Genomic DNA, 27,047 nt, shown 5'->3' with positions numbered 1-27,047 from the left:
CAGGTACCACGCGAAGCCGCCGCAGCCCCCTCCTCTCCCGGAGGAGGATGAAGGGGAGAGGAGAACCACAGCCAGCCCCCCCACCCCCCCCCCCCAGCCGACTGAAGAGCTCCCGCTTCTCCAAGGGGCGCTACCTGCTTGACGGGGAGACTAGAGCCGCTCGCGCACAGAAACAGTTAGCGCTCCTAACTACCCTTACCGGCGGTTTAAATTTAAATCCTCCGCAGCTGCCCAATTAGAGAGCGGGAGCCGCTGACCCGGAAGCACATGGGGTGCCGCTCCCGGGGTGGGAAGCGCCGTTGGCGGGAGAGGCGGTGGTTGTGGCGGTGCCGGTGGGTGACTCGGGGTCGCGGAGGTGGGTGTGAGGCGGGTGTGGGGGGTTGTCCCCTTCCGGGGTCGTGAGGGCGAACTTAGAGCTTCGCCCGGTCAGACCCACGAGCCGGCCTCGCCTAGCCGGGCCCTCGCCTTTGCCTGAGGACCGGTGCTGTGGGGGTGGCCCAGTCCCTGGCAGCTGGGCCCTGAAGGGAGAAGGAGGGAGCAGGAGGGTGAAGGAGGAGGTGGGGGGGAAGGTAATGGGTACCCACACGGCTGACTTGCCCGAATTGTGTTTCCTAAATAAATTAAGCTAATGGAATTCTTGGTATTTTCACCTAAAGCTGGTCGGGGGCCTGTGTTTGTGGGAAGTCTGATAGGAAGAAAACTACGGATGGGGTTAAAATTTGTATTTGGCCTTAGGAGTGTAGCCATACAAGTTATATGGCTAAGGTATTTATGTTAATGTGGTGGTTCGTCCTGTTAATTAATAAATAAACATTGCAACTATGGAGAGCGTCTTTGCATCTCAGTGATGCCCATGTCAAACCTGGGTGGCTCCCAAGCAAAATTCAGGCTTAGATGCTAAGACCTTCAGATCATTAATGCAGCAAAATCTGTCAAAGGTCTGAGATTCGAAGCTGTTTTTCCACGTGGTGTGTAATTAAAGGCCTGATTTCCCAAAAAGGCTTAAACTAGTGTCAAGTCTGTACTGGGACTAAAAGGAGTGATTCTGAAATCAGTTGTGTATCTCAGCCTTTTGTGTTCTAGCAGAGGGACCTGATTTGCTTGAAAATTGGTTGAATACAGTAAAGTACAGGTTCTTTGGTACACAGAGGTATAGGTGCCGTGTCTGCAGTTGGGGTGGCTTAAGTCATGAAACCATGTTTAAATATTATGCGTGATAGTATTCTTCTTTACAGTTTTGTAGCCTTGATTAACTCTGCTTTTAGTTAGTATAGTCTTTAAAGAGGTACACAAGTAAAGAGAATTTGAAGGTAGAAATGTATCATTTTGTGTGATTTGGATGAAAATTTAAAAATTCTGTATGTGACTTTTCTGGTGCGTACAGTTACCTAATTTCTTGTCTTGGCATTGGGGTGTTAACAGTAGCACAAAATCTGCAGTTATTGCTGAAGTCTGTAGAGACAGTTTTGAATGTACTTTAGTTAGGTTAGTTGATCTTTTGATTGCTGAAACTACATGCTACATCTAAAAATAATGAGATTAAGTGCAGCTTTTGTGTTCTTAAATATGATGTTACAGGAAATCTTGATTTGTTGTGCCAAATGCCTTTTACATTTTTTCTTCATGCAAATGAGTAATGCGTGCTTTTTAAAACTTTCTATGTAGGAATGCAGATTTTCATCCCGGAGAAGACATCACTTCCATGATAACTTGACTTAGTCCACTGAAAATGAAGCAAGATTCTACTAGAAACATTGCTTACACTGTGGATTGTGAAGATTATGTGCATGTGGTAAAATTCAATCCATTTGAGAGTGGAGATGCATGTTCCCTCATTGCATATGGCGGCAATAATTACGTAGTTGTTGGGTCATGCAGATTTCAGGTTAGTTTGTGTTATTGTTGATTTTATTAGTTACTTCCTGAAACTTACTTTGCCAGTGCCTCTACTGCACAAAGACCATGGTCCTGTTTCCTCCCCTCCCCATGTAATCAGGGGAAGGTTTTACTTGTTCATTACATTAACAAGTTTGGGATATTTGTTCTTCAAGAAAATACATAAATATATAAAATATAAGTATATATATAAAATACACTTTGGTATAAATTACCATCCTGCTGGTGTCATGTTTCTTTTGAATGGAATCATAGAATAGTTTGGGTTGGAAGGGATCTTAAAGATCATCTAGTTCCAACCCCCTTGCTATGGGCAGGGACACCTTTGATTGGACCGGGCTGCTGAAAGCCCCATCCAGCCTGGTCTTGAACGCTTCCAGGGGCAGGGAATCCACAACTTCTCTGGGAAACCTGTTCCACTGCCTCACCACCCTCAGCATAAAGATTTTCTTCCTAATATCTAATCTAAACCTACCCTCTTTCAGTTTAAAACCGTTACCCCTTGTGGCATCACTGCACTCCCCAAACAGACCGCAAAGAAAACGGGAGTGCTCTACTGGGAGAGTAATCCCATTTTAGTATCTCTTGCTAATGTTGATGACTGCTATTTGAGAACTTAAGCATGCAACTTTGGAAATATGTGACTTCATATTGGCTGCACATTCTTTATCATCACAGGGTAATTGGCTCCTTTTTTGCACAGCTATATTTTGTTCTATGTACATTTGCCATTTAGATTAAATTATCTTCTAAAGCTTTCAGCTAACCTGTGAAACAGCAAAGATTAAACTGCTTTCAATTTTACAACTAAAGTGACTGTTGAAATAATTACCTAATTTATTTTTTTTTGCTTTCCCAATTGTTTTTATTGGATCTTTCTCACAGACTGTTAGAAACAGTAAAATATGTTTTCTTAACTTGAAATTATTTAGAGTCATCATATTAGGAAAGTTTTAAAAATGTAAAATACTTTGTACTGTATATTTTTATGCTGTATAAGATTATTTTTTTAATTAGTTTGTTAGGTTTTTTCCCCCAGATGCTAGAAAATCAATAGGAGACAACTATTATGTTTGGAATCTATTTTTAAGCTTTTTTGTTCAACTCACTTCTCTATTAAACAGTATTATTCTTGTACTTAATCTAATATGAATAACAGCATAACTGTTGTTATTATTATTATTATTATTACTCCCCAAAGTCTTATTGCTGGAAGTTTTCTGAAAAGCACCTCATGCTAACCACAAAAACCTACTGTCATCTGCATTGCCCTCTATCTTGTTTCTCGTGTAGGCCTTGAAAAGAAACTAACTAAAATTTTGACAACTGATACAAGGCAGTTTTTCTGTAACTTTTGCACCCTTCCTTCCCTTCCACATGTGGAGTCATTGAGTATTTCAAAGTAGGGGAAGAAAATGCTATTCTTGTTCCTTGCTTCAAGAAGCATTGAAAAACTCTGGATAATTTCACGCTTCCTCAGCTAGGTTCTTCCTAGCCTCTACGTTAGGCAGAGGGGATAAGGGGGGCTCTTTGCCTTAAAGCAGAATTATGATACAGAGAAAATTTTGTAGAAATATCCTTTGAGGTGCTCGATTAGATGTTTTGAAAACTTTTAAAATTTTTTAGAGGTCAACTGACTGAGTCCACGACCCCACCTCTTGTTTCACCTTTCCCACCATCTAGTGTGCTCAGCAGCGGGAAGAATAGACAAGTTAGTAACTTTGGTCATGTTAGATGACAGAGGGTACCTTTCTAGCTCCTGCTGTTTGAAGAATGTTGTTCATTCAAAAAGTGCTAGCATTTTTCTACACTGTAGAAACAACTTGGAGAGAAGATAGCTTAAATGACATGCTTGCCTTTGTTTCCAGTGTTTCTTCTCATTGCAGTCTGTGCTTGCTTACTGTTATAAGTGGCTTTCGTTGTATCTGTGAAGATACTACTTGTACAAAGAATGGGCTCAGCATCTTGTAGCTCAGTTCTGACTTTTGTGCTCTGCATTGGCCTCTGGCTTGAGACTGCAATCATTTCATGTATTTTTAAGTACTTCCATATTTCAAGTTAATACTTTCTGTATGTTCCAGGTTTTCACTTTGAGGGTGTTACAATCCAAAAAGATCCCAGATACATGTAATTTTGAAAGCCTTTCAATTTCGTATCAATTTGAATTGTTAGAAGTCATCAACATGATGTTCTGGATTAGCTAACTACAATATTTCTATAGGAGGAGGATGCGGAAGTGGAAGGCATGCAATATAAGACACTAAAAACATTTCATCATGGAATCCGAGTTGATGCCATAGCATGGAGTCCAGAAACTAGACTTGATGCTTTACCTCCCCAGATAAGGTATTTATAACAAATGAGTACAATGAATCCTCATCTCTTACCTGTTTTCCCTAATTCCTTAATATTGGACTAAGTTTAAAGCTTATGGGTGAAATCTAACTCTTTAGAATCACTGGTGAAGTCTCTGAACACTTCAGTAGAACTACATTTTTGTTCTTAGAGTCATTCTTTTTTTGGTTTGGGGCTTTTTGGGGTTTTTTTTGATTCTACTTCTTGTTCCCCTTGCCCCTACCCCCAGTGAACTAGCAGTAAATAATTTTTTTTTTCTTATTCATTATTTTAGTGGACGTAAAATGTAGTTCTTTCTTTGTACATCTGTGAAGAAGGAATTCTTTTAAGAACTTTACTAAGGATGAGACTATTGTAATGGCCTGCTTTATAAAGCTATTTGTAATGGTCTACATAATATGGGCTGTGTTTAGGAGCATCTCGCAGATGCTATTTGTGAGACCCAATGAGGTGTAAATCTAAAAAGATAGTTAACTATTAAATATGCACTTAAAATGTTCTCAATAGCTTGTAAGCCTGTTCAAAATTATGATGCTTGCTTACTGCTGCATTTTTGTACAGTCTTCTGTTTAAAATACATTAGAAATTGGTTTATGAATTTATGTTTTGGTATTTTAAAACGCTGATAATGAGGGTTCTTTTTTGTGCTCTGCTGCTTAACTTCTTCCAAGGGAAGTTTCAATGGCAGTTATGAGAGATATTTTAGGTAATTGATAGTCGATTCAGATTTATCTTTGTAAAATGTTTTCCATTTCTTTCCATGAAAGAAACCATGCCATTCTTGGCACTTGATACACGCTATTTTATAGATAAGTTCCGATTATAACTGCTTATTGCCAAAGCAGAAAAGTTAAGATAGAAGCTTTTGGTTTTTTTCAGAATTTGAATTTTGCTTTGCATGTCACTTTGCAGGTTTAAGCTGAAGGGAAACTGATAAAAAGTCAACTACTGCAGTGTTAATTGACTGAAGGGCTTTTCTTTGTCTGTTGAGTGTAGGTTTTGTACTGCGGCTTCTGATAGGAAGTTAAGGCTATTTACTTCAGACCTGCAGGACAAGAATGAGTTTAAGGTAAGGGCAGATAAACTGATTTTTTAAAAATATATTTAGTCTTTAGTGAAGTCTAATCTTTAACTGCCGTTCTGCCCCATTTTGCTTAATATACTGTATGAGATAGAATTCACTGGACGGTGACAGATCCTATATCGATCATCTCTAGGGAAAATCATTGCATTGTATATACCTTTCTGTCTTTCAAGTGGGAATAACTGTAATTATCAACTACATCATCTTTTGATTTTAAAGTATTTATGAAACAGTTTAATCAAATTGAAGAAAAACAGGTAGAGGTTTATGGATTATTTAAAATACACTCAGAAACAGAATGTTCTATGGGTGAATTTCAAGTACCAAGTTGGATAAGGTTCCTTTATATGAAGACCTGTAAAATTTTATGTGGTATTGGTTATTGTACTCCTCTCTAAGACAAGCAGATTTAGTAATTTCTCTTCCATGGGGACCTGGAAGTTGTAATTCAACTATTTCAAACAGTCGAAAATTTAAAGGAAGAATACTGAATTTAGTACATAGCTGCAGAGAGGTGCACTAAACATGTCCATAGGCTGTCACTTGTTTATTTCTAAGATAGAAACAAAGGGAATGTCGTCTTCAAGTACAATTTCACTTCTCCTTCTCAGCGTAGATGGTAGTGTTCTTAAACCAGTGATATAAAAGAAGCCAGGTCTAAAATACTGTCTTCACTTTATAGCAAGATTAGTTTTCTGGAGATTTGTTTGCAAGACATGTCAACTGCTGTGTCACTTGGATGTGTACATATTCTTCAAAATTCTGCCTTTGAAACAATGTCCCAGGCCAAGTACTAATATTAATTAGATGTTTGTGCTAACCAGTTTGAATTTGTTTGTTGAAGTCTCAGCCAATGAATGAACAAGGCTAATTAGTGCTAAAAAATCAGGGGGAGACCGTTCCTTCTTTTTTTAGTGCTTTGGAATATGATAATGCCTCTTTTGGTGACAGTGCTGTATTGAGCATAAAGGAGAAAATAGACTTTCATTTGTGGTTTGGTAATTTGTATTAGTAAAACAATGATATTTGTCATACAGAAACTAAGTGAATTGCGGATGTCACTTATGTGGCCATACTGATAATGCAATGAATAAAAGCATGGCATAAGAAATAAAGATTGATGTTACTAAAAGACAGAATGTCTTTTCTTTACGTAAAATGCATTTTATTTTACTTCATATATGCACACACCCTTAATTTCCTTTTTTCATGTTTGATCATATTATATGGCTTTGTCACCCAGGCAGTGAGATAACTGACATATTACAATCAACTTGAGTGACACTTCTGACTTAGAAAGATACTTTGTCAGAAGTATTTTAGAAAAAGTTCTTAAATCTGTTTGCTTGTGAGTTGATATCTGCCATTCCTTATTAAAGTTACCAATTTGTATAATATGTGCCAGTTTTATGATACTTCAGACAACAGGCTTTAATGTTGTGAATTAAATCTTTTAACATTTTAGTAGAATGTAAAGTTACTTATTAATTATGTATGTCTGTTGCAATTTAGGAAATTTTTAGAACTGTTTGTCAGCATGCAGAAGAAAGAGAATGGATGAAATCATTAATAACAGTGTAAATGATGGACGGTTATGGATGAGCCTAGCACTAGAGGCTCTATTCAGCTAAATTCAGCATCTAAATTCTAAATTTTTTAATATATTTTGATTTCAGTCAGTGGACACTAGTTCAAGGCATGGATGAGTGGGTTTTTTCTACGTGTTTAATAAATATTAAAGCTGTTAGTTATTTTTATTGGGGTTTAATTAATGATCAAGAATTTTATGGGATTTTGTAAAAAAACTGAACGTGACAGCTGTGTTAATTCATAATTTTCATACCTCTTCCTGTCCCTGCATCATCTGGTCCATAGCAAAAGGTCCTCTTCTATACCTTACAGAGTAGACTTCATGTCTATGCCAGCTTTCAGACTCTCCACATTGATGTGGGATACAGCCCAGACTTAACGCTAGGAATTCTCAATGGGATCTGCCATTTTGCTCATTAGGAACTAATTGCTTTCAGAGAAATAATCAGTATTATAACTTCACACAAACACACCTTTGATAATTTATGAGCTTAAACTTTTAACATACAAGTTCAAATAAGCAATTTTATTCTAATGAAGAATTCTAGTAAGCTGTTCATTACTGAATTAGAATGAGATTACAAACAACGCATTTTCAAAATAGCAATAACTTTGAATATACCAATGAGGTAATTATTTTTTAGGTCAACACATGATCTGTATTAAAACCAGAGAAGGAAAGGGGGCAACTCAGTAGCACAGTCTGCTGAGTGCTGTTTTTTCAGAATAGAATTTCTGTGATGGGTTATTGTTTTCTGAGTTCTGACAAGATTTTTTTCTGGTATCTGACCAACACAAATGACACTTTAAAACATGCACTTCTAATTTAGGGGAATTTATTACACAGTAGCTTTGACTGGATGCCTAGAAATAAATCTGAAATGCCACATTTACATTTCCATTAAGATAGCAATTATTTTTCATACAAAAAGGTTTGTTGGAGAACTGATTCATCTACCCTTAGGACGTCTTTCTACACAAAATGCTCTGAGTTGCAGTTATAAACTTTACTGCAAAAGTATGTTCATTGCATAACACATCAAAATAATTTTTTAGGATAGGTAGCGAGTCTGGAGACCACAGAGCATTAAAACAACAGGTGCTGGACATTAGAATGTGGTATTTAGGCTGAACAGCCACAGCTGTAAGTACTAGAGGTACAGATGTTATTTTGCCCCATAAGGAAACAAGCAATTACAATATCTTAATTATTCAACTCCAGTTGATACGAATAAGCTCCTCCAGTGTCTAATGTAGACAGAAGGATCACAGAATTTTATTTTTGTCAGATGAAGATGTCATGGATGCTGCTTCACTTTTGACGCTACAGAAGACTAAAGATCGTTTGGTGCTTACGCAATACAAATGAGAAGTGTTGGCTTGAATTTAACAGAAAACTGTTAGCTTTGATTTTGCCAGCTCCATCACTGGAATCAACAGTCTAAGGACTTCATTAAGGATGTACTGAGAAAAAAGTAAAAATCCATATTGTTACTGAGTCAGGCTTGGTCTAATGTTAAAAATAATTGGAAAACAGCTAAAAATACATATTTTTACCTAATACTGAGGAAGTCATTAGTGAAAAGGAAGTAGGTGGACTAGTATGTTTATATTGGTAAAAAAGTTGTCTTAGACTGTCTTCTGGGTTTTTTTGACAAGAAGCGTGAAAAATACCTGGATGATCATTGTACTATATACTTCTTGTCACGAAAAAAGTAACATCTAACTCTGATTTAAAGTATTTGCAAAATCTCAGATGTTCACAAATACTCAATGACCTATGCTGAGCTGGCTTGCAATAAAGTTTGATACAGTGGTTTTTTAGTAACAGTCAATTGATACCTCAGAAAAGCTATTTCATAAACCTGAGGTTGAACTCATGAAGAACACATGGAAGACTCTGATCCCTTGTACGGTGCACATGTGTAAAGACACGTGGAATTTTCAGAAGAGGTACAAAATGTGCAAACAAAGCTGAAGGAATTAAGTGATTACAGTCAAAATGTAATCTCTGAACATTTTGTCTTTTATAGTAAACAATTAGTATGTGTTGCTTCTGGAGGGATACACAGAGAAATCTCACTCTGTTTTCCCAGTGGAAAAACTGTCTTGATGTAATTATCAACAAGGAACTTGAAGCATAGTGAGTTTTCCATTACTTTGTCAACACAAGTAATCCAAAATTTATGGGTTGGATCAAGCCCAGAACAACAAACAAAAGGTAAAATATGACTGATGGATTGTCGTGAAATCTTTTTCTTCTTTTGAGGTTTTCATTTGGAAATGAATTGTGGCTTCCTTCTCCTGCTTCAAATTTTGTTTAATAAAAAGCATATTTCATCAGAACTGTGAAAGTAAAATAAGACAGGATATTTGAATTCAGGATGCTGAAAATTTTCAAAAGACTTGGCATTTCTGTCTAAATAGTTTAGCATCATCTTAGGATGTATTAGTTCTAGTATAATCCACAAGGTTTTAATAAAATTATGAGCTATTGGAAAAAATTAAGTTGGCTGCTGAAAACGTTTCTGTATTGAAGGCATTCATAAAATTTTTAGAGGGGGATTTAGTTATTGTGCATGCTTGAGAGATTTATTATTTTTATCAGTTCTGCGTTTGTTCCTCAGAATAGCTGCACTTAGGGAACAGATAGTGTGTTTTCCTTTCGGAAAACCGTGGAACTGGTTGTTTTCATTCGACTTTGGTTTTCTCTGCAATCGCTCCATATCACGTTATTATACAGAGGATATTTTTATCTCCTTTTATGATACCTTGGTGGCAAAACAAGAGCAGTTACGCCTTGAGACTTAAGCAGTGGGACTGAAGGGGATAGAACAGTAACAGATAAAACGTCTACACATGGACATTTGCCTGACTTAATATTTTAAGTGAGATTTCTGTCAAAAGGACCATAGATATAATTAATGAGAGAAAATATGGGTAAATCCTCAGAGGGAGCAAATTGATATCTTAACTAGCTACTGATTTTCTAATGAGATCAGAGATGATTTATCCATATGAAGCCCCCATGTAAATGTATTTGAATGTACTTTAAACTTCAACTGGACCCTAAATGAGATGAGTTTTGCTTGCTTAATGCTGAGTGTGTGTAAGTTCTTTCACTTAGGTTTTTGAGGATACTGTAAACCTTAAAAGATGACTGATGTTTGCAGATAAGTACAAAACACTTAATAGAATTGAGAAAAAAAAAAAGGGGTCTTGATATTCTGGCCAAGATAGCTGAAAAACCTTTGAAATATATGAATTATATAACTTTTAATTTTTACTAAAACTGGGATTTTGCTCTTATTCAGAAAAGCTATGCTGCTAAGTTGGATTTTGTTATATACAAATTACTCTCAGTACTTTGAAATAAAAATGTCATGATTAAGAAGCTTCAGACGAGAACAATTACACAGTAACAAGGTTCCCTTTGAAATGACTTCATGCTTTCTGATACAACTATAAATGTTTGCTTTTGAGTGACAGTTCACATGTACATTCACACCACGAGTGTTCATATCCTATTATTTGAGAATGGATAATATATTATAGCACAGTAAAAGAAGAGTGTGCACTCTACCCCATTTTCTTTCCTCTTCAGCACAGCAGTATATAAAGTAGAGAGCACAAAGCACTGTGTCTGTTCTTCTCAAATGCTTAATACAAATTGTGCTGAATTCCTATGGTGTCATATGGCTTACTTGGTTTTGCTTATGCTGTTGTTGCTCATTTTTGGTTTTCTTAAGTCTTAAGTGTGCATTGTCTTCTGTTTCGTCTTCTTTCACAGAGAGTTTTTTCACTCTTTTTTTCTAAAGGTAGACTTTTGGTCTGCCATCTTTAGTGGACATATCCTCTTAAGCAATTTGTGTCCTCACTGCTTGCAAAAGGGCATTTACTGGACAAGTGGCTGGTTTATTGCTCCTTCAGCAAAAAACTCTCTTGCTGCTTGCAGGAGCCCCTAGTAAAAACTACTATGCAGAGATAAGAGTTACTTACTAGTAATCAGAGTTTTTTAAGATATGTAGATCATGCATACATTCACTTCCTGATCATTCTCCTCGTTCTTTCTGAGATTTATTATCTTCTACCTTCAAAATTCAGTGGTTGAAAGAGGGATAAAAATTTCTGGTGTGATTCACTAATGTCTGTCAAGCAGGAGCATCAAGCTGACCTCTGTGGTAACTAGAAGGAATAGCAGGGGGTCTTTTCACCTACAATATGAATCTACACATGAACTCAATATTTTAAAGATCTCCATTTACTGATAAATACATTTTTTACCTTCCATGATAGCTTTATTTTAACAGTTTTTTTTCTTTAGTGGGTCTATTAAATACATCGTGGACTGATGGAACAGTCAGCTCAAAGGTAAAAGTATTTCTTTTTTTCTGGTTGACAGACATTTGATGGCCACTCAGATTACATTAATGATCTGGTGTTTGCTCCCAATGAAGGTCAAGAAGTTGCAAGTGTAAGTGATGATCACACCTGCAGGTATGCATTTTGTTCAAAACATTGAAATTAAGTAGTGTTTGGCTTTTTCTGTGTGTGTATGCTTTCTATGCTTGCTTAAATAAATAAGCATTTATTTTTAGTGGACCTTCATAGCCCACTAACAAGACAAGTGGACTGGTCTTGTTAACTACGTTGGGTACTGGCTTTTTGTCATGACTTGTGGGTTGTTTTGTTTGTTTTTTTTTCCAAAGCAACATTTTGAACTAACTAGATACAACGGGAAGAAAACTGTTCTGTTTTGGGATTACACACGCTAGAATTTCCCCTGCTGAGACAGAAAAAAAAGGCATGAGAAAAGGAGAGAGAAGACGTGCATAGCCGAGCGCTGAACTGTACAGACCCTCTCTTTCCATTCTGTCATCAGATGAGTCAAGTTTAAAACCAGTATATGTATGTGAACTTGTCCGCTTACTCGAATTTGTTAGCCTTACTAGGAGGTGGGATTACATAGCCTAAAGGCAGTACCATACTAATACAGTGGTACTGGCAGCTCATAATACCATGATTATAGCTGCTTCAAACCCATGTATTTAGTTATTTGTAACCTGAAGTAAAAGGGAAACATGGTTAAATACTTTGAAAAACGCTGGTTAAGGTTTTGTAGTACAGGAATTTTTCCTTGTCAAAAGGTGCCCTATCCCCATCTTCTAGTAGTGCACATGAATCTATAAAGCTGCTATTCTATTCTATTCTCCAATGCATGTCACAGTTGGAGAGATCAGGAGGGCAGTTATGCAGGCTTTGCAAGTTATTGGAGTAGCAGCAAGAGACTTGAGAAACCATCATCTTTGACTTTGTAATAGTTGTGATAATTCAAAACTTGTCTCAGTTAAGGAGCTGGTTTAGTTTTTGCTCTGACTAGGAATTATATATTTGGTCTCTGACCAAATCAATTCCATATCAAAAAACCATACCAATTCCTACATAAATAACCAGCTAGTACTTAAGGGGAAAAAAAGTCATTTTGTCATTTTTTTCACTTAAGCCATCTTCTGCCTGCTAAGAGAGAAGGTACTAGATCTTAGAATGATTACTCTGTGTATGAGATTTTGTAAAGGGTAGATCATCAACTGGTATAAATCACAGTTTATTAGCTTTAGTTGAGCTACTCTGTCCTACATAAATAGAAAATCTAAAAGGCCTGTGATTTTAACACCCCTAGGGAACTCAGAAATACTACTTTGACCAGTAGGCAGTTTTTCCATAGACACCCTGTCCATATTCCCAACAAAATCATTAGGAATGAATAGTAGAAATGTATGACTTATTCGTAGCTTGTTCTGATTATTTCCTATCCTTGATTTCTTCATTAAATCTAAACTAATATTGGGCTTATTCAGCAAAGAGCTGTTTGAATATGTGGCCTTTTTTTGTTTATTTTATGAAATGCTCAGTGTTCCTGGGATGAAAGAGAACTATTTTAAAAACAGTAGTCTAATTGATACTAAATTAAAAGGAAATAAAAATGATGTAATTAATGTATGCTATCAAGATTTCAACTTAGTAACTCTGAAAGACATTTTATGCAGTAAACCATAAAGTCTTTGGTTAAAAGCCATGGGAAATAAGTCGGATTTTTTTTGGCTACTTGAGTTCTTATTTTTTCCATTCATGCATGTGGAGCATGAAGACTTTTTTTATTGAATTTAAAGGTTACACTTTCAAAACTAATGGAAAATACATTCCCTGGGACTTACCAAAATCATTCCTTACTTACTGTGTAATTCGCTTCAGCAGTAATGTAAGAATAGGAATATTTCTTCTGTCTGTACTGAGTTTCTATCCTGAAATTGTTCTTGGGATACATCATCTGTTAATACCTTTGGAATAAAGTTCTAGAACAATTAGTACAACATAAAGTTTTGAGTATTTGGGTATTGTTCTGTTAAGAACTTTTAAATCTTAATAATGTCTTAATACAGTGTCTCAGTACGTACAGAATATATACGGATATGTTTAGATCTTCCCTGGTTTTCACTCAGTAGTAAGTTTAGCCGAGATCTCTAAGGAACCCAAATTTTCAGTTTTCATGAACTAAACAATCTTTGACACAAGCTGCTGCAACAGTGATATCTCAAAGCTGGGTTCAGTTATTTTGGTTGGAAGACAGTGTAATTCACTGGCTGAAGAGGCTGTGGTGATATATTCAGTGTTCTTACCTTTAAATTGCTGTTATGTCATTGAGGAATTCTTATCGTTTCTTGCACGTAGTCTTTGTTGCCTTGTTGGTCTCAAAACACAAGACTTTTTCCCAGCTGTGAAGCAGAACTGATTTAAAAATACTCTTGAATAACAATAATTGCAGTAGCCATCTACGTTATGTAGTTGTAAATAAAAGTAGTGTGTGCATTCATAGACAAGTGAAGAGGGGTTGGTATGTAATTATGCTGTACGCTTTAGTAATCTTGCGTTCTCTGCACTGAGAATCTCAAAACTAATATAACCTTAAAAAGAATTACTTTTCTGAAGAAGACACTTTTGGAAGACTCTTAAAACCCACTATGTTGCAGTTACTCAAAACTATTTATAGTAAAGATCAAAATTCCTGTAGCTAACATTACATCTGAAAAGTTGACTGAAAAATTCAAATCCAATATCCTATATTATTCCTTCATTTCATCCCAAGAATCGCTATGTTACAAGATGGGTGAAGCTGTTCACAAGCATATAGTTAATTTATATCTTTGGCAGGATATTGTAATTTTCAATTTTTTTTATTTTATACTGCAATTCATAGTAAACTAATATTGAGGAACTTGCAGTATAGTTTCCTGTATTTCACTTTTTTATCCATTTTGTAATTGCTTTACTCTCTTAAAAAACAGAAATAAGATTATTTTTTTAATTTGATTGCAAAATTCAAAGGAAATGGTAAAAGACTGGCAGAGGAAATAGCTAAAATAACGACTGTTATATTAAACAAAAATTTGAATCAGTTTTATTTATAAGTCATATTGTCTACAATTGAAGTAAAAATAAATAAAAGTAAATATCTTGTGTATACATAAAACCTCCAAATTTAGGGTGTTTATACATTTCTGCTGAAAGGCAAACTTGCGCATGACAGAGAAGAAAATCACCTCTTTGATTTAATCTACTTGTTTTCCTTCAAATCTAGTTGGTTTTTCTTCATGATCTATCTTTCCTATGTCAGTTTCAATATTCTATCTAATATTTATGTGTAATTAAAGTAATTTGCTCATCCATTCTTGGTATCATAGGAGCATGTTTAATGAATAAGACAAAATCTTTTATGGTAGCTTTAAGGAATATTTCATTTAATTCCTTAAAATGATAAAGCATTATACACTTCTTTGAACATTTGCATTCCATGTAGGAATACATGCATCCCGCTTAGCTAATGAGAACTGTGTGTGCAACTCCCTGAGCACCACTATTAAGGAAAAAAAAATATATATTGCTGGCGTTTTCGTTACGATTTGGAAACACAAAGGAGGCTGCAGGGGTTCAGATGTACAAATCATATTGTTCTGATACTTAATGAAGCCCCCACAAAAAGAACACAGGAAACGTTTGGAAAACAACAAGAGCTTAACTGACACCCCTCCGCTGTTGGTAGTTTTTGGCACTATCTCATGTTTCTTGAAGTATTTCATGCAAAATACCATCCTGGTAAAAGCCACTAGTCTTATATGCATGCTAAAAATTAACCTCTGACTGCTAAAAGGTTAATTCTTCTGATTGATAAACACCTCATGCTTCATCCTCATATTGAACTGAAAGATTACTGACAGTGTCAGGCCCTTTATAATGCCAGTGTGGCAATTTCTTATGGTCATCAAGTGATGGATTGGCTTGTTATTTTAAAAACCTGAAAAGGAGTCATCCATTCCCCTCTCTCCCTCCCTCTCTCTTTTTCTTTTTTTTTATGATTCCTTAAACTACATCATCTTCCTCTCTTTCTGTGTGTGTAATAGAAAAGAATGTACATTGAGTCATCTTCCACTCTATCTCTGAATGTATTTGCCCTTTGATTCCTTTCTGAGTTCTGTTCAGTTACTTGTGCCATGGCTTGTGTTCCTTCATAGAGAAGGACTTTGTGAATTTATTTATCAGTCATGGTCAAGTTCAGCCTTCTCTGTTGTACATACAACAAATGCCCGTCCATCAGAAGGTTAGTTTTGCTCCCTGGACAGAGATTCGAGGGAAAGGTTTGATATAACTGGAAACTAAATTAACTAGAGTCTCAAAACTTATTGTAGTGTTTTTTCTGGTTTTAGGGTTTTTTAATCTTTAGTGTGTTTGTTTACATGGTGCTCTTATGTCTTAGTTATTTTGTATAGGTCTTTCTCTAGGCAATATGAAGGAAAGCCAGTGGTAACTCCTGTTTGCTTGGTTTTTTCTGTCTTGTCTTCTTTAATGCGTTGCCAGCACTTGTTGCACTTGATTCTTACCTTGTTAATTCAATAAATATTTCAGTCTTTGGCTATATTGAAAAGTTGCCATTCTCACTTATTCCTGCCTCCAAAATTATATTTTATTTGTATCTTCCCATTCCTAGTGCACTCAATTGCAGGGTTTTGCCAGAATTTTTAAAAAAGGTATCTTATTTCATGCTCTTCTATCTTCATCTGTTTGTTGTGATAGAATTCCCCTATGTGTCTCTTCATATAAGAAATGTCATACCAAAATATTTATCCTTTCTGAGGTATGCTGATTACAATTATCAAGGTAGTTATGTGTTATAATTGATTAAAATAAAGGAGAGTCTGGGATTATTTTTAGGAGTCTAGTCTTTGACTTCGCATGCTTTTTGTATGCATCCCTATATGCTCACCAAATGTAGTCTTACACAGTTTCTGTTACACATTACAGCCACGATGCAAGTATTAACCACAACTTCGTTGTACTTCACAATCACTATGCGAGTATTAACCAGTCTCCTGTTACGGTGTCCATTTAGCTTAAAATAAATAAATAAATAAATCACTTTCCGAATCAAATGTTTGGAGCGTTATTTCAGTTTGGTCTTCAGTGTGGATAAATAAGCCTTTAGTTAGGAAGTCTTCAAAATACGCAGATGAAATGGTAGCTATTTCCTGTGTGACGCATTATGATTTATGTTAAGGGTCACACAGTCCTAAAATGTAGTCTAGCCTATAAATTGTTCTAAATAGAAATCATTGCATTAGACTTATTTAGCAGTTACCTTGTATTTTAGAAACTGGTTGGCAGAATTGTAATAGAGTTTCTCAGTAACAGTCATCCCACAGAAGCATTTAGTTTTATGTCTGCATTGGAAACAATAAGCTGATAACTCTGACAGCCAGCTAATTTTTCTTTGATTTAAAGGATACAATTGAAGCTTCACATTTGTGCAAAACTACTACTTAGTCTCTGGCTTTGCTTTAGAAAACTTTAAGGCTATTTCAGTAGTAGTAGTCTGTATTTCTTGGACTTATTTCTGAGTGTGTGTGTTCTGAAATGCATGTTAGCAAAGAACAGTCGCTTGAGATGCTTGAGATAGTACATGTGCCTCTGCTCCCCTGCCTCTTCTACTTCTACCGACATTGAAGAGGATAATCGGAATTACATTCCACAGTTACCAGTGAAAAATAGATGAACGCTTGGCATATCCAAGTAGATATTACCAGAAGCTAGAGGTAACATGGATTTTAATGCCAAAATCCAAAAGATTCCAATTGCTGATTCTTTAATGACATTGACATTGACCACCAAAACAAAATGGGAACATGTGTCAACTTTCTGAAAGAGTATTTATGCATTTACTCTATGAAAAAGCTATTATTTCATAGATCAAAAAATAAGTGAACAAAATGCTCTCCAGTCACAAATTTAGAAACCTGTATGCTTAGTCAGGAGATAGTTTAAGTGGACCAGTGCTAGGCAGCACAGGTGAATTTACCCTTTCTCCTCATGCAACCCTTTTTGTGGCTTGTTTTGCATGGTGTGCTGAATAGGGAGTTCTGCTGTCTAATTCTGCTACAGATTGTGCAGCAGTGAACTGTTAGTTGGGCAGTGCATTACCTGATTTATAAAAACTTAAATTCTTCATTTTGTCAGTAAAATAAAATAAATTACTAGAAATTATCTTTAATATTACACCTTTCTCTTATGAACAGCTGGCGGGGATTTCTACAGTTCCACTTCAGCCTTCTGTTCTTTCATGTCTTACCTAGTATCCTCTTCGGATCTTTGATGACCACCTCCATACGGAGTTGGCAGAAGACCTGTGACAAGGCCAGGGTTGGTTGTATTCTCCAGAGTGTTAACTAACCTCTGTATTTCCATTTTCCTTTTCTGAGATCTTCCTCTCCCCACTCCTTGTGCTCAGTGAGGAACAACTTCACTCTTTACCTCTGTTGTGTGATCTCTGTAACAGGAATCTCTCCCTTCTGCATAGTCCTCCAGACTTTTCAGGGGTGGTAGGATTTTCCTCGCACGTGGAATATGTCTGATGGAGATACAAAGAAACATCAGCAAGGGGTATTTAAGTTAGATATTATTTAAAAAAAAAAACAACAAAACATGTTGGCCATTTTTAAGAGTAAGTCAGTAATCTATGAGTAATGGTTCAAGCGTAGCTGATCATGCTTTGTGGTTGGGAATGGTATCAGATGTCCAGGTTTGTTCTAGCCCCCACCCCACCCACTGAATTGTTGGAAATCTTATGTTGAAAGAATTCCCTTTTTTATGTCCGTCTTCTGGGTATTTGAGAAATGCCTGAAGGTTGCAATATGGTTTTGTTCTTTTACTATTGCAAATGATGGGTTTTATTCAGTTAGGATTTGGTTTTGCTCTCTAGTTAGAATTATTCAAAATTCAGAAAGTTAGAATATAAAATTTCATTTCAAATCAAAAAAATCATTTCAATTGCCACAAGACAGGTTTTCAGATGCTCTAATGAATACTTTGCTAACCTTAATAAAAGTCCATTGTGTGATAAAATTACCGCTCATATGCAGCATGTCATTACCCATATTATGCATACGCCATACAATAAGAGTTGTTCCAACATAGCTTGAATATCTTTGTGCTTTGAGATAACAGCAATTGTCATTTGTTTGTTTAGTCATAGGATGTGTGTGACAAACGAAATGTATTAATATCTCAAGAATTTTCTTAACAGTATCTGCAACTCTGTATTTTGTGTTAGTTTAAATGTTGTGAGACTGCAGCATATAATTTCTTAGTCCTTAGTTACTTAAAAAACAATGCATTTACTAAGCAGATTACATATGGTTTTGAGGCTTTCCATTCAAACTTTGGCCCCTATTTCAACTGTGGTTATTCAAACTTTTTGCCTTTAAATTTATTATGGAAGCCTTTTTAAATATCAAAAAAAAATACCCCAAGCCCAATAACAAGTCTATACAACAATAGCTGATGGGGGTAGGAGGAGCAGTAAGAGGGGTATCACATTGCATGGTTACAAAAAAATAAGGATGTTTGGGCAAAAGCAGATACTAGTTTGCTTTGGTATAAAATCATGGTAATATTAGTAAAGTTTGAAGGGCTTTGAGTGGGAGACAAAATGCTCAGTCTTTTTGGATTGATTTACATGATAGGAATGTGGACAAAACTTGAGGGTTTTTTTTTTTAGCATCTGTAGCTGATTTGGTTATGATTACTGAGTAATTGAGTAACTGAAATTCAGTTTGCCTGAATTTTTGGTCTTTGCACATTTTTTACTTGGGTTAGTCACAAAGAAATATTGAAAAGAGTTAATTGAACACATATGTAATTGTAAACTTCCATACCGGCATGGACATGATGCATTCAGACATTGTCTGGTTTGTTTTTTGTTGGGTTTTTTTTGTTGTTGTTGTTTTTTTTTTTACCCTTTTTTTCCCCAAAACTAAATGATACCATCTTTGTTATCAATAAAGAAAGAAGAAAATATAAGGGGGGCGTTTATCCTTCCCCCCCACCACCACTGTTTGTTACTAACAATCTTACCATTCTTATAAAGCAAGAGACATAAGTTTGGCATTTTATAAATAAAAAAGTTAGGGAGGTAGAAAGCATAAATTTCTGTCTCAACACCTAATAACCTCACTCACTTCAGGGAAGGAAACACGATGGCATGTTCCTTTGGCCAAAATGATTCACTGTCTTCTGTTATATCATAATTTTCTTCCTGCACAGTAAATACACATGGAGAGTGTTGATTTGACTTGGACAAATCTACAAGGCAAAATTTTTGGCAGTAGAAGAAAGTATTGTATGTTGCTAAATTACCTAATCAAGTAGATATTTCATTTTTTAAATGGTTGTCAGGTTTTTGTTTTGACTTTTTTAATAAGGACACTGATCCTTCAAGATTAGAGACCCTGTGTTTTCTACAGGGAAAACAAATATTTGATCTGTTGTGGTTTGGCATAAGAAAACAATGTTGTTCATTAAATATATTTACTTTATTCCCATATATTTTGTCTAGACTTATGATGTATTATTTAAGAGTTTTTTGAAATCTCTTAAATATAAGGCTCTAAGCACCCTGGTGAGATATAAACTGAAAAAGTCTGAAGGAAGTCAGCAAAAATCCGCTAGAATGAACAATAATAGTACATAGCCACTCATCTAACTCAAAAGACTGGGCAGAACACTACTTAAAAAATTGGCTGTTTCTAAGGTTTTGCGTGTCAGGGGGGAAAGATATATGTGTATGTCTCGGTGTGAAAATGCATATAAATAGTATCCAGCCTTGTTGTCCAGACTTATATTCACACTCGTGATGTCTTTGTCCTACAACTGAGCTACTGATTTTGTAGGAAAAGAGGCAGTTGACCAGTGGCTGTGGGATAAAATAGTCTCAGTTTTGGTTTTGTTGCATTTTATAAATGAGATAGCTTCATGGCTCATTAACACTCAAATCGAACGCATCCAAAGAAAACTCACTCATCACCTAACCTAGTTTCAGTGGTTTAGCATATGCTTCCCTGTCAATCCATATTGACCAAATATTGTTGATTTTTTAAATAATTTTTTTACATGATTGTTTAAAAAAGTGCTTCTCCAGGAGAAGGTTAAACTGGCATACGTGATTTATTTGTTGAAAGCTTGCCAAGACCCTTTGTGGGCTAGTGTTACTTCTGCCGTAGGTCCTCATTTGCCTTAGCTTCATTTTTAGTTCTTTTATTTCCATTACTCAATCTTGTCTTACCAGGAAGAAATGGAAATTCACATATTAGTCAAGCAAAATACTTTAATGCATGGTCTTACCCATTACAAGGTAATGTGGATGATTTAAATTGCTTGGTACTTCCCTCTAGGTTGCTTGTATCAGCTAGACCAACACTGACCTTCCTGCTTTGTGTTGTTTCACTGTTATTTATGGTATAGTACAAAGGCTGTAGTGTTGACTTATGAATAAAATGGGAAAGTATCATCTAGATTTCATGTCTAGACAACTAAACTCGTAAAATTATTTGGATATTGCCCTTTCAAACAGAGGCTCTGCCTAGTTCGTCAGTGTTAAAATACGTTGTCTTCAGCACTGACTGCTTTTACTGACTTCTTGAAGCGATAAAGCACAAACACTGCTTCATTTGGTCACTTCCTTTGTGAATGTATTGAGGCACTGAAAGTTAATGTATTTGCAGTCAAATGGCAATACATAGTTTAATACTAATTTTTTTTTTTTTTTTTTTTTTGCTTCAGGGTCTGGGATTTGGAAGGAAATGAGAAGGCCCATTTCGTTTTACGTTCTCCTGGAATGAGTGTTTGCTGGCATCCTGAGGAGGCTTTTAAGGTTGTGTTTTCCAGCTCTTCACCCTCACCACCTTTAAAATAACAAGAGGGTAGACTTATCTAAACTGTGAATCTTTGATGCTGTAGGAAGATTAAGGTTTGGGGAGATAGTGTACATTGTAACTGGGTATCGGTTGGATCTGCTAATGGGAAGTCACTGTAAATTAATTCTCATTCTTGTCATTTTACACTCAGTCCCTCACTCCTCCCATCAGAAATATTCCTTCCTGATTACATACATCAGTTGTTAATAACTGTTCTGCTGATTGCATATTAACTTACAGTTACCAGAGAAAAATTCAAGTTTTTCTCAGTTGTGGTAACACAGTCCACCAATAACATAGACTCTTATAAAAGCATGCCAAGTTTTGAAAAGAATCTTTTTGAAGTTAGCAAGGGATTTTTTTGTTGTTGTTGTTCTTGCTGGGAATATATGAAATAATGTGCTGAAAAATCAAAACAAATCAATAAACTGTGATTTTATACTTATCTGTTTATTGTACTGGGGAGGATTAATCAGCTGATATATACCACATTCAGCTTCATTAATGGTCTAGTCCTTGCAGTCTTGGATTTATTATTCCTGTTGGGCCAATCAGTAACTGCCTTAAGCAGCTACAAGTAGTTGTTCAGATTGCTACAAAAACACGCACTAAAACAGAGAAAAGCAGTCAAATAAGATATCAAAATATTTACATAGCAATAGGGAAGAAGGATCTCTATTTGCACCACACTTTCCACCAATATCAATATCCAGTCCTTACTAAGAAAACTAGGAAAACTGTTGATTCAGGTGGTATCACAATTGAATGTGTTTGCTACTTTCGCTACTGGGCAACTTTGTTAGCACAACAAAATTACTAGATTAGCCCAAGAATATTGCAGATTACACTGATCTTGCATATTAGCTTGTCTTTTATTTGACCCTTATCAACAAGTAGGCACAGGATTTTTTTTTTTTTTTTTTAAAGAACCCCTTCAAAAAGCTAGTAAAACTTGACAGACTGATGGTTGCTGAAAAGCTTATTTCGGCTCAAAATGCTTACTGCACCATGTCCTTTAGTTTGCAGAACAGCATGTTTTGGTAACAGCTCTTTTTCCAAACAAACTTGGATGTTATTGGAGTATTGTTTTTAATGTTTCTTCGCCTGCTTTAATTATTGGTCATGACTATCTGAGAGCCATCGTCTCCTTATGGAGAAAAGCTCTTTCATCATTTAATCAGAAAGCTCTTTCTATAATACTTAATAAACAACTACTTGCATGTATTTCTTTAATGGAAAATGTTTAGATAAAATCTATTGCAAACTTACAGAATGAAGCAAGAGATGGTATATAAATTCAGTAAGTGTGAATCCAGATTCTACAGTTACAGTGATCAATACTGTTGTTTCCCTGTACAGCACTATGTCTGTCAGTCAGTTCTTTGTAGTCAGAACAGGAACTTTTTAATTTTAAAATAATAACTTTTTGCTTTACAATTCTAAAATCACAGTGCATCTGTGGTTAAGAACTGGGGCTTCTAAGAGCCAAAATTATACACATAGATATCCAAAGATAGATATAGCCAAAATCAGGTAATCACTATGTATAACAATGTGACAGTAATATGGATTAAAGTGTTTTTTATTTGTTGGTGGAAGAGTGTTTAGGAGAATGTTTTCTGATGCAAAGTGAAAAATTGTACCTATTTTAATATTATTTGCTTGAAAGTATGCTATGTTTGCTATACAGTAGAATCATAGAATGGTTTGGGTTGGAAGGGACCTTAAAGGTCATCTAGTTCCAACCTCCCTGCAATAAGCCCACTTTGAATGTTTCTCCCCTGACCTTGATGGGGCATCTGCCACCTCTCTGGACAACCCGTTGCAGTGTTTCACCACCCTAATTGTAAAAAATTTTGTCCTTTTATCTAGTCTAAATCTACTCTCTTTTAGTTTAAAACCTTGTCTTATTGCAGCAGGCCCTGCTAAAAAGTTTGTCCCCGTCTTTCTTAAAAGCCCTCCTTAAGTACTGAAAGGCTGCTGCAAGGTCTCCCTGGAGCCTTCTCTTCTCCAGGCTGAACAATCCCAACTCTCTCAGCCTGTCCTCATAAGGAGAGGTGCTCCAGCCCTCTGATCATTTTTGTGGCCCTCCATTGGACTCACTCCAACAGATCTATGTCTTTCCTGTACTGAGGACTCCAGAGCTGGATGCAGTAACTCACAAGTGGGGTCTCACCAGAGTGGAGTAGAGGGTCAAAATCCCCTCCCTCAGCTTGCTGGCCATGCTTCTTTCAATGCAGCCCAGATGCGGTTGGCTTTCTGGGCTGCAAGCGCACAGTGCTAGCTCATGTCCAGCTTTTCATCCACCAGTACCCCCAAGTCCTTCCCTTCAGGGCTGCTCTCAATCCCGTTATCCCCCAGCCTGTATTGATACCGGGGCTGTCATGACCCTGGTGCAGGGCCTTGCACTTGGCCTTGTTAAACCTCATGAGGTTCACATGGGCTCCCTTCTCGAGCTTGTCTGGGTCCCTCTGGATGGCATCCCATCCCTCAGGCATGTCAACCGCACCATTCAGCTTGGTGTCATCTACAAACTTGCTGAGGGTGCATTCAATCCCACTGTCTGTGTCATTGATGAAGATAGAAAACAGTAGTGATAAAAATATGAAGATTTATTACATGCTAAGTTTACAATGTTCTATTAATTTCTCTTAACAGCTGATGGTGGCGGAGAAAAATGGAACAATACGATTCTATGATCTAATTACACAGCAGGCCATTCTCTCCCTAGAGTGTGAACAAACGCCACTGATGTCAGCAGACTGGTGTTTAAAAAATACTCTTAAAATTGGAGCAGTTGCTGGAAGTGATTGGCTAATCTGGGATATCACTCGCTCCAGGTATTTTTATACGCAAGATGGCTTTCTTTATTCTCTTCTTAAGCAGTACATGAAGAGATGTGGCTACTTTGCTAATACAGCACTTAGATGCACTATGTATTATATCACCTATTCAGTAAATAAATGAACATTCATCAGGAATTATGGAATCAATACAGATCATTCCCTGGCATTCTTTGTTTCATCCTTATCTATCTGTCTTTTATATATATATCTTTTATATATATGTGTTATGTTTTAATATATATTTATATATATATCTGTCTGTCTTTTTGTCCGAGACAGTACCTCACTGCTGTTTACCTCTCACTGTAAGTTCTAGGTGTTTGTTAATTTCATTCTAAGTCATAAATACATAATTATTGAATCATAATAAACTGGATAACTACTCAGTTTTCTTGCTCCAAACTGAGATGGAAGCTGCAGGAAAGCTCTGGCTTTCCCTCAGTTTCTTCACAGAGAGTAAACAATGTGTCCCCTTCACTCTTTAAACGATACACGCTTTTGGTACTTACTGTATGAGCTGTGGTTGTTTGCAGAACAGTTATTTACCTTGAATGTCTGTTTTAGTTATCCACAGGATAAGAGGCCCGTCCATGTTGATCGAGCCAGATTATTCAGGTATAAGTGTTGTCTCTATTCTGTGGTTTTGGTCTATATAAATCCATGTATATGCAAGCAGCTGTGAGTTTAGGGACCTGGTTGTGTCTCACTTACATACCTTTTTAGGGGAACTTGGTCTATAAACTTTGTGAAATTCGTGAATGACCTACATTTAGAATATATGTGTAACATTCCCATGATTTTTTTCTGTTTTACAATGACATGTATACAGGGCTGTGAGTGGTGAATCACTTACAAGCTATTTCTCTGAACTTATTTCTCTGGTGGATCTGACAGCTTAACACAGTTAACCACAAGAGAGAACTCCACTTTGTGTGCGCTTCTGATTGTACTTTTCAAATATCCCTATCAGACTTCCATTTTATTCGTAGGTGGTCCCGAGTGAACGAAAATCTGTTTGCAACCACTGGATATCCAGGAAAGACAACTACTCAACTGCTTGTTCATCATTTAGGACATCCACAGGTAAATTTTTGAGTTCAGCTTTTGACTGGAATTGCATCTCTTCTTTTCAAATCAGGCTCATAATTAGTTCAAAGCTACAATTAAAAACTAGCTCAAACCATCTGCTTGGTCTGCCTATTTTATTTTGGTTTGTGTCAGCCATGCTAAGGCGAAAGAAAAAATCACACCACACTTAAGCTGCTATTTTAAAAGCTGCTTGATCTATGTTTTATTTTGCTTTCCTTATTGGTGTTAAGGGGGAGAAAAACACATTTAACCTGGTATTTAATACGTTTTTCAGTATTGCTAATTCTAAAGAGGCTAAAAACAGCTGGTTGTGTATTACAGGTTTGAACTAATTATATTTGAAATCATTAACGAAACTATATTCAGATGCAATGAATGCAAAGCAGAGGAAATATTTTGGTTTTGCTGGAGTTAGTGTACATTTGTAATGCTTACAGTAAAAATACTACCTCAAACATACTAGTTTTGAGTACGCTTAAATAACAGGAAGTAATTTCATTTTAAAATATTTTTAAGTGTGAAAGTATGCCTTTAAAATAATAATAATAATGATGAAAATAGTTGAAACAATTTGTTATCATGGAATATTTTGCTGTATCTTACTTGACTGTATGAAGTAGCTACTGGAACTAAGCAGCAAGTAATCAGATTTTTCAGTTGGATTTCTGTTGTATTTTAACTGTAATTGTTAAGGAGTACTAAATCTGTTGTGGTTTTTTTATCTGTGCAATTGGTATGTGTGGTATAGAAATCATTTATGTGGTAAGCTGTATTGATATTTCTCTCTTTTTTTTTTTAAAGCCCATTCTTACTGGCACTGCTGCTGTAGGATCTGGTTTGACATGGCATAGAACTCTTCCATTATGTGCAGTTGGAGGAGATCATAAAATTTTCTTCTGGGTAACTGAAATGTAAAATAAGCCTTTGCCTTCAATATGAAACTTTACAGCATAATGTCTCTTTTCTAGTAAAGCGAAGGAATTTTCTCTTCCTACTGGTATTTATTCACTTGAAGAACATAAGAGAGGAACAAGTAAAATATGAAACATTTTTGTTTGATTTTTAGCTTGCAAATACAAGAGCTTTTGTAAAATCGGTTATCATACATCTGATACTTGGTTACTTCCCTTAAAATAAAATGTATACTTTTCTAATACGGCATTTGGTGTGAAATTAATTTTTGAAAGTGTTTGGGTTTTTTTAAAGAGATTTTGTATCCAGCAATCTCCGTCTGGCAATCTCGCTCAGTTAACACAGCGCAAATACTTTGAAATTGTTCAGAGTACCTACAGATAGAACACCTGTCTCTGTATAAACTTTCCTGACCATCACTATCTTATTTGAAAGAAACGCAATAATGTACTGTCATAAAATGTTGTCTGCGAATATATTTGCTGAATAAACTAGTTACCACTAACAGTGAAGAAGCTAATGGTATAATCAGATGATAATTTTAAGTATTATTTCTCTTAAGATGACAGAGGGATTTACTTCAAGTATGCCAAATAGAGTGCGTTTTTTTTTCTGTTTACAGCCTTTTACTTCCAGCCTTTTACAGGAAAATCAAAGACATTCTGCTTTCTAGAAACATAGTTTTCTTGCCTCTCCCATACAAGACCTAGAAATGAAGTAAAAGAGGAAAAAGATGGAGACAGTTCCTGTCTTCGGTATCCTGTTTGCATGCTTTTGCAAGTAAAGTGATATCAAGATGTTCAGCTAGTGTAACAGCTCCTTAGAGCATCATAGCCATCCTTACTAGCAGTAGTTAGATTTTAAAATATTCCGTTGTTTGTCCCTATTTATGATGGACACATACAACCAATTCAGAATTAGTACAGCAAAAAGTAAGATTACAGTCAACTTTTTAAAAGTAAGACCATATTTTATTTC

At 36.0% G+C, this 27,047-nt stretch overlaps 1 protein-coding gene across 2 annotated transcripts; it reads left to right on the top strand.

Annotated features, from left to right (window-relative positions):
- The first annotated feature begins 251 nt into the window (after positions 1-251).
- On the top strand, positions 252-26,311 carry NUP37 (nucleoporin 37). Of its 2 annotated transcripts, none has more exons than XM_054186430.1 (10): positions 252-332; positions 1,666-1,885; positions 4,118-4,242; positions 5,248-5,320; positions 11,328-11,422; positions 21,089-21,179; positions 23,881-24,062; positions 24,633-24,683; positions 25,058-25,151; positions 25,959-26,311. In XM_054186430.1, exons 2-10 carry the CDS (start codon positions 1,730-1,732, stop codon positions 26,070-26,072), a joined length of 981 nt encoding a protein of 326 aa, XP_054042405.1. In that variant the 5' UTR covers positions 252-332; positions 1,666-1,729; the 3' UTR covers positions 26,073-26,311. The 2 variants fall into 2 exon arrangements, with proteins under 2 accessions (XP_054042405.1, XP_054042397.1); XM_054186422.1 differs by having other exon boundaries at positions 277-355.
- Positions 26,312-27,047: the final 736 nt, after the last annotated feature.

Source organism: Rissa tridactyla, chromosome 1 (assembly GCF_028500815.1).
Source record: "Rissa tridactyla isolate bRisTri1 chromosome 1, bRisTri1.patW.cur.20221130, whole genome shotgun sequence".
NCBI classification, from domain to species: Eukaryota; Metazoa; Chordata; class Aves; order Charadriiformes; family Laridae; genus Rissa; species Rissa tridactyla.
Note: the sequence above shows the minus strand (reverse complement) of the source record. Positions and strands in the feature narration are given on the sequence as shown.

Coding starts and splice junctions, on each gene's coding strand:
- NUP37 (XM_054186430.1), top strand. CDS start 1,730: ATGAAGCAAGATTCTACTAGAAACATTGCTTACACTGTGGATTGTGAA. Junction 1,886..4,117: donor TTGGGTCATGCAGATTTCAG/GTTAGTTTGTGT, acceptor ATATTTCTATAG/GAGGAGGATGCGGAAGTGGA. Junction 25,152..25,958: donor ATCATTTAGGACATCCACAG/GTAAATTTTTGA, acceptor TTTTTTTTAAAG/CCCATTCTTACTGGCACTGC.